The following is a 13234-nucleotide window of genomic DNA, read 5'->3' on the forward strand; positions in this document are numbered from 1 at the left end:
ATGAAATGGGTGTGTTCCCCTAGTCGTTCCCACAGGATTTCTTTTTCCCACCTAGGCTTATTGGTCACGGTTGCCTAGTTCGGTGTTTTCAGAAAAAACTCAAAGATGACACTTCAAACTAAATGAATTTAGAACTGTGCTTTAGGCCAGAATTTGTAATTGTAAATACATTGCCAAAATACTGCTCACTTTAATACAGTAGAACATTATTATTAAAGAAATAGTTGGTAACGCTTCGTTTAACTTACATTTGGTTTTCTTAATTCATGTAATTTTAACATATGTAAAATTAACATATATTATTTGGGTACAATCAAAAAAACAATGAAAACATCGTAGCTCATAGTTTGCTGTTAAACGAAATTTACATTACACATATAAAATTATATTTTCTTTGAGCTATTCAATATGTTATATATGTTACAATTTTGTTTTTACATCTTAGATGCTACCAGACTGTCAAATTTATTATGCATTTTTAAGCAAATTTATTTTTCTACATTTTACACATTACGTTTCGATATTCAACATGGGAAATCATCCACCACCAGGTGGCGACACTCAAAACACTTAGTTCACAAAATAACACATAAAATAATATGGCACTGCTTCGAAGCAGTGGAAGATTAGTCAAGCAGTGCAAACCAACTAGAAAACGTTTCCGGTGACTTTAAAATGTAATTTGAAGAAATCTGTTCAGCTTTGTTGAAGATTTTTAAGTTTTTAAGTTCTTAGGGATCTAGTGCTAATGAATTAAAACTCCTTTGAAATGTACGTCGTTATCTCGTTTATTTGTTAGTTCTCAAGGGCTTCTCCATTTTTGGGGTTACATAAGTGGATACACAAACAATTCCAAGCAAATTAACTTACAAGATATTGGGGATACATACATATACATTCTAGAGGGTCCCATAAACAATGTTTTACGCATTCATTAGCTACGAATAATCAAACTAAGGGCGACTCTGTGGCAGATCATTTGAGTTATTCAAATAGGTCGGGTGGGGCTGGGTTTTGAATCGGGATTCGAATCTTGATCGTCTTAGTCAAGTGCGTGCGTCTAATATTATCTTCTATATATATGATCTTTAGTGAGTACATTTACTTTGTGTTCGATTGTGTGTGGCGTTTGTGATATTTTTGTTTCCGATATTTTAGTAAAGTTGATTGCATTTCTGTATTGTTTTATTGTTTACCGTTTTATACGACAATGCTTAACTCTTATGGAGTAAAATTTATGTCTCCGTTGCGATATTGAAGTGCTGGCTAATGTGTAAATTCGGAACAAAGGATAAAAGACTAAAGAAATCTAAATTGTTCGTTATATGTTGGATACTTTCAACTCTGCCTTGGATTCTCCATTGAATGGGCTAACTTTCTTTGGCTTTGTTTGATCGATTAAGGTTCTTTTGGACTTAGTTCCCTAGAATATGTTCATTTTTTAATTTATATTTAAAACACGCTCCACTGGGAGCTTAAAACGATTTTAAGCTACAGTAAAACATTTTCAATGCGCCAAGCTGCGAAGCTTTTAAGTCTTAACTATTCAATTAACTACCAAGTAAAGTGTATAATTCCGTATAATTCGAAAACGGGTTTCCTTTAAATTTGTTTAAAAAACAACTAATCAGCAGGATGGTACTCCTTTTGTTTTTCTGTGTTGTCTCGTGGCTTAGCAGTCTAGAGATTAGCTTTAGTAAAGAAATATGTATTCTAGTTTACTTCGAATTGCTGTAAAAGCAATCGGCTAAAGTTCAATATAAAGAGAAAAATATTATTGTTACCAGAAGAAAGCTTTGAGTGTAGACGTGTGGATTTAGCAAAGGCGGGGCAGCCAATTATATAATTGTGAGTGGGTGTATGTGTTTGTGTCGAACTCAGATTAGAATTGCTTCACCTCAACCAACACTGGCATGGAGAAAGCCGTAGTAAAAGAGTTTTCGGGAAAGGTTAAAGGCCATACAGAATATTAAAACGGTTAGGTACTGAACTCTGTGATAAGTTTGTAGTACTTGTATTTAAAATATACATATACAAGATGTCTCAGAGGAAAATGAAAGTAGAGGTGTTTATCTTTGTAATATAAAACTCAATACCTTTATGCCGATAACTCTTTTAGACAACTTTCTCCCTCTACCATCTCGTACCTAGCCTAGTAGTTCTATAACTTGATGGTTCCCCGTTCGATTTCATCAATATTTGGTTTCTTTATCACATGCTTTGCATTTCGGCTGCTCAAAACGTATCTGTAAGTGCGTGTACATAGTGTTATCGGGATGGCCATTAGAGCTTGTCCAGGTCGGGTTCCTCTGGATCGGTTGGACTCATCGGGGACATTTCCACACTGTCCAGAAGCGGAGTCTTCTCTTCGCTGCATGTGCTGCCCGGTGCATCGTCCATGTCCATCACGAAGATCCTGGAGAGGTCAGCTCCGCTGAGTGTGTGTCTCGACGGGGACTCGTCCACCGAGCTGGTGGTGCTGCTACTGCTGTCACTGCTGGTGGTGCTGCTGCCCTTGGTGGTGCTATTCTGGGCGGTGTTGTTTTGGGTGGTGGCACGGATGCTCGGGATGGCGATGGTGGCGATGCTCTGGTCGAGGGACTTGGATGGTGTGCGATAGCTGGCAGTTGCCGAGGTGGCCACTAAATTCGATTGGCTGGACTGAGCTGACAGCGAGGTGGTCTTAATATTGGTCGTCTTCAGGTGGCCGCCAATGGAGCAGCTGCTGCTCCACCTGCCACCCTGATAGTGCTTCTGGTGGTGCTCCTTCTGATTGTACTGGATGCCGCATTGCCGTAACCCCTGACCCTGCGATGATACCGTTTGATTATTGTCATCGTTGAAGCTCATATCGTCCTCGCTGTGCGTGTTGTTTATGGCCGTCTGCTTGAGTCGCACCAGGTGCCGCTCGGAGTACGATTTCCGTGCATCCATAACTCTCAGATAGTCGGAGGACTCGCCCAAGTCCTCGCTCTTCGAGCTGCAGTATCTGGCCGAATTTCTGGAGGCACTGCCGTTGCCGCAGAAACTGGTGGTGACACTCAGCATTTGCTGACTACCACTGAGCGATCTCCTGCTGGCCTGGGAACTGCTCCTGCTCTCGTACTGATTATCCCGCAAGGAGCACGGCGATATCCTGGGCGAAGGATTGTTTTCCATTAGGGAGTCGTTGCTTTTGGCGATTCTGTTCTTCCGGTAGAACTTGCTGTCCCGCCAGAGGGTCTGCCTTCCGGTTCGTTGCATCTCAATGCAAGTGCCAGGCTGACCGGGGGACGTTTGGCTGGTGGGCGTGGCCGTGGGCGAGTCCTGACCTTGACCTTTGCTGATGCGGAACGATGCGTGCGTGAGCTTCTTGTACTTCTCGCTCTGCATATTAACGCGATTGTCCGAGTGGGTGCGATCTGCCATCGGCAGAAAGGCATTGTCGATCCGACGCTCCTCCTCCAAGGAACGAAAGGCCAGCCGATTCACATGCTTCAGGTGCTGCTTGTCTGAGGTTCGCTTCGGGGACATGTCCTCGAAGGAGCTCACCTGGAAGGGACACTAATTAAGCTTTCATTCACACCGCAAGACTGTTGGCAAGGTTTATATGAATACAGTAAGAGCAACATAAACATTAATTTAACATGGTAGTTTAGATTTAGTAAATATAAAACGTTCACTTAAATTTACTCACCCGATATTTTTGTGAGAACACCTCTATCATCCCCGATCGCTTCGAGGGCGATGTGGTGTAGATGGAGTTCTGATCGTTGACTAGAATCTTGGGCGGATCAAACTGCTGCTGGGGATGCCCCTGTCCATGACCCTGGGCCTGACCTTGACCCGCATTGCTGCTGGATGCCAAGGACGAATTGCTCGAATTGCTGGTGGCCGTTACCAAAATCTTTGGTGAAAGCGAAACAGGAAATTGTTGGGGACGTATATTTCCGAAGGAGCCACAATTAGAGCCAGAGGAAGTTGAACCCGTTCCCGACATGGCATCGTCAATGTGCAGGAAGTTGTTGGGGGAACTCTCGCGACAGGGCGATGAAATCGCCGAGTCCTGGGAGACCATACTCCTAGGAATGGTGGCAAGTTCCAGGCAGGTCTCATTACCACCTGTGGTGGTGGCTATGATGACATCCTCGACGCCCTCGTCAATGGGCGATGAAATGGACTGAAAGCTGCTCAACCTAATACTGGACGATCCAATGGACAGGTCGTTGTCGGTCAGAGAGCCAAAGGCTGAGTCCTGGGAGGGATTACTGCGGCCATACTTGAGACACTTGAGGGAGTACTCCAACCTCCTGCTCTTCGAGTTCTTATAGTTGCACATATCGGCAGTGAGTTGATGGTTGAAGGAGGCCCCAGCAGCCGACGAAGTGCAGGCGGGAGCCTGAAGCCTCTGCGTTCCCGAGGAGCCACTTGCCTCCTCTTCTTGCTCAAAACCCTCCTCCTCCTGCTCCTCGTATACCTCTTCCGCGGCTCCCTCAGCCAGAAGGACATCCAGATTGCTCTGACTACTGGTGCTACATCGAATGGTCGGTGGCTGGGGATCCTGACCCGGCTCCTGGCTATTATCATCCGAATAGACGGCCGCAGGGTCACAATAGTGAATCGGCGACTCCGAGGCATACGAGTGCACATATGAGTGGGCGGAGTGCCACTGCTGCAGGCGAAGCAAGTGCTGGCGATGGCAGCTACCACCGACGACAATCTCCTCCAGGAGACCCTCCTCCGAATCGCTTGATATGTCAAATGAGTCCATTGTTCGGCTGATACTGTGGGATCGGCAGGGGACATGAGCAAATGGGGAATGTGGGTAAGAAAGGGCAGAGAATAACAATCAGAATTTTCAAAATTTTTGGTTCCGATCCGGCAGCGCTACCGGCACCTGATTCGATTTTCTTTTGTGTTCGGATATGCAGAAAAGCCATGGCATGTCATTGTATGCGATGAATGCATTGATGGAATTGTGAGTATGTCTGCGAATGTGTGCTGCACTAGAAGCGTCAATACGTGCGTGTTTTCAATCAAGCTCAAGTTGGCTGCTCTGCATTCAAGCTCCTCCAAAACTCAATTAGTGACCCAAAAAATGGCAGCTATGCTGATGTATAGCAATAGTTTCCAGGTAGATATGCCTAGTCTGTGGCACGGATATCTCAATGTGTGGTGGTGAACTCAATTAAGGAGCAAAGGTATGATTTACTTGTGTAGCACATTATTAGTATCTAGCCTATTATTCGGTAGTATTCAGCTAAGTCTTAATATTACTTGGAATATAAAATTAAGCTTGATTAAAAAGCATTCATAGGTTTCAATGGCTTGGCTTAGTCTCAGCTGCTCTGAAAAAATATTTTGGCTGCACTCTATCCTCTAACCCAGTTAAATGGTTTTCTCTAGAGCATGCACGAAACAACATAAACATAAACATTTTGATTACAAGCTGAATAGATGGGACTTATTGAAAAGGGTTAAGCAAATAACTTACAGCGGGGAAAACATTTAAATTGCATTATGGTAGCCAGAACACGAAAAACCAAAGTAAATAACAGACATTGGATAATGTGGTTTGCACATGTTAAATAAATAAATATATATTCTGCTGGCCCTTTTCGATGCAGGTTCGGCTTGGTGGTGCGAAGTGGTTTGCTTGCTGGGTGGTGCAGCTTCTCTTGGTGGTTAGAGCATACAAAAATATTGCCACTTACCACATTTGGCTACAACAAACACTGCCAATTACTTTTTGCAGCATTTAGATTCGTTTCCGTCTGGTATAAAAACATTAATTTTCGTACAAAAAATGATGTGTTTGCTTTATCGGTTTGTATATTGATTTTATTTAATTTTATTCAGGTATTCATTTGGGTTTTATTTCACACGATATTCGTTTTGTAAATTTGAATTGTGAGACATTCTTTGTGAGTTGTTCATTGTTGGTTTTGGGTTCGGGTTCGGATTTCTTTGGTTTTGGTTCGGTTCGGTTTGGATTGGTTTAGTACATACGAAAGACTTCATAGGGCGCAGGCAGAACACTGATGTTGTTGTAGTTGTTGTTGGTTTTTGTTAGTCGAACGGGTTATGTAAATAAACAAATGCAGAAATGCAAGAGTTTGTAAATCAAAAACAAAACACACACATAGGTAATATAAACAAAAATGAACGTTGAGAGACATTCAAGAGCGGATCGGTATGTGTGTAGTAGATGATGGGTTTGGTGTAGCGGCAACTGTAACGGGAACTGCAACGGTAACGGGTTTCTGGGCGCTTTCGCAACACTAAGATAGATAGATACACACACACACACAACAAAGTTGAGTAGTAGTAGGCGTTAGGAGAGAAAGAGAGAGTAAAACATTGCATACGGAAAAAATACTTTAGTTGAAAAAATCCTCCACTACATATTTTGTTAGTATTTATGAAAGTAAAACATGCGTTTGAGTATTTTAACATATTATTTTTTTAAAGGCAGCAGAGTAAATTTACACAGGGTCAGAGATGCTTAAATATACATGAGGCAGCAAATGAGCACTTTTTCCCTGTATTTATTGTTTTGGGACTTTTTCTCTGGCTAGTTCCTTGTTTCCTCGTTTTTATCACTCAATTATATTCCTGTCTTGTATGCATAATTTTAAATTCAGCCTACGGTTTTCGGGCAGACGGGTCGGGCTGCGCAGAGTCCAGGACATTATCATAATTACCTTTAGACACGCACAGGCACACGCACATCGTCAAGCTTGTGGCAACATTTTCCGCTTTATCTCGGCTCACAGCGTTAGTTTTTTTCGCTTTTTCGCCATTTCTTGCTTCTTTTTGTTTAAAGTCTCCACAGATGTGTGTGTGCATTCTTCTTTATTAGTCCCAAAAGCGAGTGCACGGCAAATGGATTAGCGGTTCTGTGCGGGGTTATATATAAATGGCGCCCAATATGGGGCCTACCTATGCGGTCTATTCAAATTTTATTCTATCCAGTAAGTTTTTTCATTTAAAGATATCAAAAGGTATTTATGTTAAAGTGCAACAAAGTTAGAAACACTTATGTCATATTCGTCATTACGAAATTTCCTTATTGGCTGAAACTCAGCTGCAATTAATAGAGCCTGTTCTGTTAAGGTTTGGAGTTGTGAATCCTAAAGTTTTCTACTGTTAATTATTACAACAAACTAAGCTAGGAGAAATAATTAAGACTGACTTTTAATAAAAATATATTAAAATAAACTAGACAAACTAAAGGCGCTAGTGGAATACTAGTATATTCAAAAGCCATTATTCTTCGTTATCAACCAACTATTAGTTAAACAGATTTGTTATTTTTCGGACCTAATCCTGTGTGGAATTGGTAAATTCTTGATGAGCATACAAGACTTGCTTTTCCTTACACGCCGAAAAAACACGAGTATGAGTCAGTGTGTGTGTGGTGAGGGAAAAATGTGAGATATGCCAGTGACCGACAGAGTAAAAATTGCACGTTTGCATCTAGGTGAAAGAAGAGCTACGCCGGCAGAAACACTCACCCTGTTCGTCGATCGTGCGGCGTCGAAGGGGGCGTACAGGGCGAGTTGGCCTCACTGAGGGAGTGGCCCAGGGAGGCGCATTGGCGCTTCTTTACCGCTTGCAGCAGGTTCAGGGTGGACCTGCTGAGGCTCGGCTTAATTGTCTGCAAATGCATTCCTCGTTAGATGTATCCGTCAAAAAGGAGATCATTCGCTTTATAAAGGTACTTACACTGAAACAGGGACCGCGAAGCTCGCGCAAATCGATGCTGCGAAATAGATCGCATAGGACTAAGTCCTCAACGGAGGGGCAGACACCGCTAGGCGGCTCAAAGATTAGACCTAATATCTCCAGAATCTGCAAAGAAGATTACATAGTCTAAGTAAACTTCGCCTCGACACTTCTTCTGAAGGTTTGTTAATTTGTAACAGTGGGATGTTAGCAAATAAACTATACTTTACTTGTTTTCTTGTCTGAAAAATAAAACAAAAATGAAATAATAACGTAAAAATGATAATGGTATTTATAAAACAGAAGCTCTGGTATTGCTGTGATACACTAAAGGACTTTACTGACCTGGCCAATTTGTGGATAGTGCTGCAGCTCCATCTCGAGCACCCGCATGGACGGCTTGGGGGTTGTCAGCTCCTGGCCCGTGCACATCTCGTAGAGCAGGTGGCCAAAGCAGACGATGTCCACGTTCTCGATCTCGGTGACCGAGCGGGACCACATGACGGCGTTAATGCGCGAACTGAGGCCCAGGAGGCCGTTCTCCAGGCCCGATAACCTGATGGGTGAAAAACGGAATAAATGTCACGGAAAATGCATAATTAAATGGCGGACCCCTTGTGCTTTCCTTCCCTTTTGTTTCGGTCTTAATTATGCAACATATTCGATGGCTACCCTGCCGTATATTGATGGCCAACACGTGGAAACGTCGGCCGCAAAGTGTCTACTTTTATGGATTTATGTGCGAGCGAGAGGGAGCAGGTATCATCTGCCATCTCTTTCCCCACTAGCCATGTGCCCTTATGACAAAGAGCGTATGTCAGACCTGATATGACAATATTATGGCACTCTACACAACACAGCGCTGTATATTGCGGATTGGTTGGGGCTTTCGGTTCGAGGGTCCTGCCGTCATTTCCTAGTATTCATTAGGCCAAATGTTGCTGACTAGTTGGAAAGGTATCCCAAATTGGCTGACAATAGAGGTTCTGAAGATGCTAGTTGCCGTGTGCTATAGTTTATTGGCTTTTGTTGCCAGTTGGCTTTGTTTATTTTATGATCACTTTAATTAGTTTTGAAAATCAGATAATTATAAATATACGAAAAAGAGCATTTGAGCTTCAAAAAGTTCAATAAAAATTGTTGAGTCAATAGGTTATACCAGAAGTATTTGTTACCAAATTTGTTAAATACTAATTTTTGTAGCTATGATAAAACAATAAAAGCGTTGTGCAGACAAAAAATCGTTTCTTTTATTGTCATTGCAAATTTCCTGAGATTCTTAACTCACTTGAGCAAGTATTTTCTTTTCTACTTCGTCAATCAGCTTTTCAGCTTACTAAATTCCATTTTACCCGTCTTCTTCACGTTGGTCTTTCAACTTTCCTTTGGCCCTATCGATAGCTGTACGTATGTATAAGCACTTTATATGAAAATCAGCTTTTCAATGCGCACAGCGATACCCTGGCGACGAAGGCAGCAAAATTGGGTCATGCACTTGGCGCAAACTTGAACGCAGAAAATCCGCACTTTAATCGACTTTCACCTATAGGAATTCTAGCTTGCAGATGTCCCCCTCTTTTAGCCCCGTTACTGGGCTGCAATATAAGCATCTTTTTTCGCCGACCATTTATTTTTAAAATGGCAAAAAGCTAAAGCTTTATTTTTGTTACACCCATTCGATGTTTGCAAGTGGGTGGGTGGTTTAGGGTGGTGCTTATGCGTTGTCGCACAGCAGCTACATGGATAGGAGGGGGACAGCCAGGGGCTCACGAAACAGGGACATGCATTTAAAGTGCCCTGAAATGGGCAACGATTCTGGGGAATTGCTTTTAATTTGCCATTTAGGCTGAAATCGATGTCGGTTCTATTTGGGTGAATTTTGAATGACTGAAATTTTGCAGTGGGGATAGGGGAAGGCCACCGATTCGATATCAAATATTGCAGCCATTATTAAATTAGTTAACAGTTGAGTGGGCCCCAATCGCCAACCGACTCACCTGGCTGCCCCGTTCTGCAGGATGACATTGCCGCTGTGCAGGTGACCGTGAAGCGGAAAACCGCGCTCCTTCAGGAAGAGCAGTGCCTCCAGGATCTGTCGTCCCAGGCGCTGCACCTGGCTCACCGGTAAGCCATTTGGCTTACGCGTGTACTTCCTGGCCCACGGCTCATTCCACTGCGCCTGAAAGGAGAAATACATTTGAAATCCATTAGGGTTTTAAAAAGGGGAAAAATGCTGGAAAACAGCCGGATTGATTTCAATCCATTCAAATACTCACCTTATATATGAGATCTTTAAGACTGCCCCGCGAATTAAATGGCGTCACCAGGCAGGCGTAGTTATACGAGCTGTTGCGCAAAAAGCCCAAATCCAGAACGGGATATATGTACGGATGATGCAGCGAGCCCAGGAGTTCCATGAGTATTTCCCTGGCGCATTCGTTGGGCGGGAGATCCTCGAAGGCCACACAATCGGGAGGCAGAGGTAGCAGAGTCTGTAGACGATCCGTGCGAACCTAAAATACGGACAAACATCAATCTGGGGATACATTAAATCTAAATTAGGGAAGCTCTTACCGAGGCATCTGTGACAAGAAACCAGTTCTTGCCATGCCTCGAACCGATCTCATCCAGGTGGGCAATCACTTCGTAGCGCCCATTGGCACCCTGAATCCATTCTTGAGTGGCATTCAGGGCCTTTTCCCTCTGAGCCCGCTCCCGGGGACTTCGCTCCACGATCCCATTGCCACTGTCCAAGGCGGAGTACTGATACTTTATGTTGGGTCTGAAAAATGTCAACGGAACGTTAGCTGTCAGCCTGTTTAAATTCCAGAGATACAAAATGTCTTAAGAGCATACTTAGTAGAAGATTTGCTAACTAAGGAAACTTGATTGTATAGTACAACTAAAACTAAATGATTTAGATATGGGTTTTTCGAAAATGTCTTAACATTCATCGCATCACACTCAGTTTGGGCAGGTATTTACACGATAAACAGGAGTTAGCACTTAACATACATTTTCCCACAAGCTCCCGCATTTAAATTCGTCTTTCCACTTTAATTTTATGGCTTCACATTGACGAATTCATTCACAAATATTTAATTTATTCATCACAAGATATGTATGGGGGACTTTAATCACAATCAGCACTTTGCATTTCAATTTGCTGGGATTAAAAGGTATTCTAATTCATTATCATTGATGACCTCGAAGAAAATAGTGACTTTTTACACTTTACACCATCATATAGTCTAGGTGTACATTGTTAATACTATCAAATGTTTTATGGTCTCTTTGTCTCTATAAAATATGAAGAACCTCACTGGCTTTTCATTCAACAGACCACACATCCTTATACGGGATCTATCCCATACAAAAAACAGAAAAAAATTGTCATGTATAGGTCACGTATAATCGTTACTGAAATGTTAGCCAAAAAAGAGAGGCACAAAATAATTTGGACAGGACAACATTTTTTCTGGCAAATTGTGGAAGGTGACGCAGGACGAAGGAATTTGCAACTCAACGTGGACGGAAAACAAAAGGAAGGGCCAGAGGAAGAGGAAGTAACTGCCTGCACAATGGCGCAGCGGAAACGGAAGCATGAGTTTATCATTTCATTTCAGTTGCTTTTTTTGGGAACTATTTATTTTTTGTTTATTTGTTGCAAGTGAAAGGTTGTACAAAGAGAAAAGTGCAGTAAAGCAACTGAAAATGAAAACGGTGTCAAACGAAATGAAAAATAGAAGAAAAGCTAAACAAACTGCACTCACTTGGAGGCTTAAACGAGAAAGAGATGTTAAGAAGACAGAATAACAAAGGCAGAAAATGTAAAAAAAGTTGGTAGTAGAGGTTGAGAGCCGGTCTCATGAACAAACACTTACGGGCCACTCAATCAAAACAGAGTGAAGGTTAAGCACATCCTCGGGTTAAGTTTAGCATGTGTTTGAAAATTTAATAAGGCGCAAAACGAAGAACAGTAGAAAGTAGAGAGTGGAGGGCAGCAGAGGGACAAAAAGAAAGTGAAAGTGTGTTCGTGTGTGGCATAAAATGTTGGCCAAGAGGCTCCTTTCTCTTCCTCTCACCCCATTTCACTTTCATTGCGTCACAAGAACTTGCAGAAGCGGAATAAAATCACAAGCCCACAAGAAAAAACCACCTTGTACCTTTCTTAGCACACATTTCTGACCAGCAATTTGTTTTAAACATACTATCTCAGAATGGATAACAACCAGAATGGGACCAATAAATAACATTTTCACGTTATTAAATTTTTTTCTCTGTGTACAAATCTGTGCTAGCTAGACCAAAGCAACCAAAAGCTGGCAAAACTCTTTGCCCATTGCCTGTCTCTTTAGGCGCACCGCTTGCGCTTTTGGCCAACGGTGCGTATGTGAAATATTTCTCATTTCCCTGCTGTTCAAAAGACCTTGACTCCGATTGCAGCTGTAACGGGTTTTAGCATCCAACTGTGTATGTTTGTTGAAGAGTGTTTCTCCTGTTTGCTTGTTGACTTAAGCTAATTTTTGTTGCAAAGCGGAGAGGTGACTTTCCCTCGTTTTTACTCTTGATGATATTGCAGCTTAAATATTTGCCAAACACTCGACACACTTGTTGTTTGTCAACTGTGGAAAGTGGGTGGGAATCAGAAGGGTAAATCCTACGAAAAAACTTGGGGAAATGCTTAAGGCTTGAACTCTTCAATAAAGAGGGAAATAAATTGAATTTATCTTCTTGACTATTTGGATAGTAATAAATTAGTTTGAGCAGTCTTCAAAGCGTCGTAAGTTATAAAACATTTAAGAACTTAAAAGAGCTATATAATTTGGAAATATTTGAGCGGTTGTTTAAAATAAAATTCTATCAATAATAATGTTCGAAATCAATTGTCCTTACCAACAAAACATTGGGTAAAAAATCAAATTAAAGCCTCTTTAAAAGCCGAATGAAATTGCTAAACAACCTTTTCCGATTTATAGAAGCAAATTAGCCAGGGTCAAACCCTTCTGGGAAATGCTTAGATATATAACGCCATGGATAGATACTTTACAGTCAGACGAACTCGATTGGCGGCGAACTGAAGTTGAAATATTCGGATGCCGCGCGTAATTAACGTGCTCGTGTGTGAAATTTTTTATTGCATACTTTGCGGCACTACCACATGCATATATCGTAAGGGGCACACTCACACCAACTCACATCGACAGACACTTACACACACGAACAGATGCTCACGCTCGCTTGCACATTCATCATACGGCTCAGCACGTAGAATTGTGAGGAGTGATGAAGAGAAGGGGGAGGAAGGGGGCAGGAGCCCTCACAGATACCTCACACACACAGTCGAATCAATTTTTCGCCCTTTTTCGAGCGAACTTTTGCCAAGTTGATAATTTAATTTGCAATTTTTGTATGGTGTGCCTGGGCATCTAATTTGAAGAATTTTCACCTTGGCAAACTTTCACCTGCCGTTGGAACAAAGAAAAATAGGGGATACGGGTGGTTGGGAACTGCATTCTATCATCGC

The 13234-nt window shown here is 42.2% G+C and overlaps 1 protein-coding gene across 9 annotated transcripts in view; it reads right to left on the reverse strand.

Moving 5' to 3' along the window:
* Nucleotides 1-772: 772 nt before the first annotated feature.
* Nucleotides 773-13234, reverse strand: part of LOC6731370 (slowpoke-binding protein) — a 33397-nt gene continuing 20935 nt past the window's right edge. For 4 of the 9 annotated variants that reach the window (XM_016178746.3, XM_016178749.3, XM_039298435.2 and 1 more), the window contains 8 exons: nucleotides 10282-10489; nucleotides 9984-10220; nucleotides 9705-9886; nucleotides 8053-8263; nucleotides 7708-7833; nucleotides 7497-7639; nucleotides 3677-4763; nucleotides 773-3543 (listed from right to left, as the gene is read on the reverse strand). In XM_016178746.3, the coding sequence (XP_016023980.1) occupies nucleotides 2284-3543; nucleotides 3677-4763; nucleotides 7497-7639; nucleotides 7708-7833; nucleotides 8053-8263; nucleotides 9705-9886; nucleotides 9984-10220; nucleotides 10282-10489 (3454 nt within the window). In that variant the 3' untranslated portion in view covers nucleotides 773-2283. Of the gene's footprint in view, nucleotides 3544-3676; nucleotides 4764-5693; nucleotides 6018-7496; nucleotides 7640-7707; nucleotides 7834-8052; nucleotides 8264-9704; nucleotides 9887-9983; nucleotides 10221-10281; nucleotides 10490-13234 lie in introns of those variants that run through there. The other 5 variants (XM_016178750.3, XM_016178744.3, XM_016178741.2 and 2 more) reach the window with 3 other exon arrangements.

Source organism: Drosophila simulans, chromosome 2L (genome assembly GCF_016746395.2).
Source record: "Drosophila simulans strain w501 chromosome 2L, Prin_Dsim_3.1, whole genome shotgun sequence".
NCBI classification, from domain to species: Eukaryota; Metazoa; Arthropoda; class Insecta; order Diptera; family Drosophilidae; genus Drosophila; species Drosophila simulans.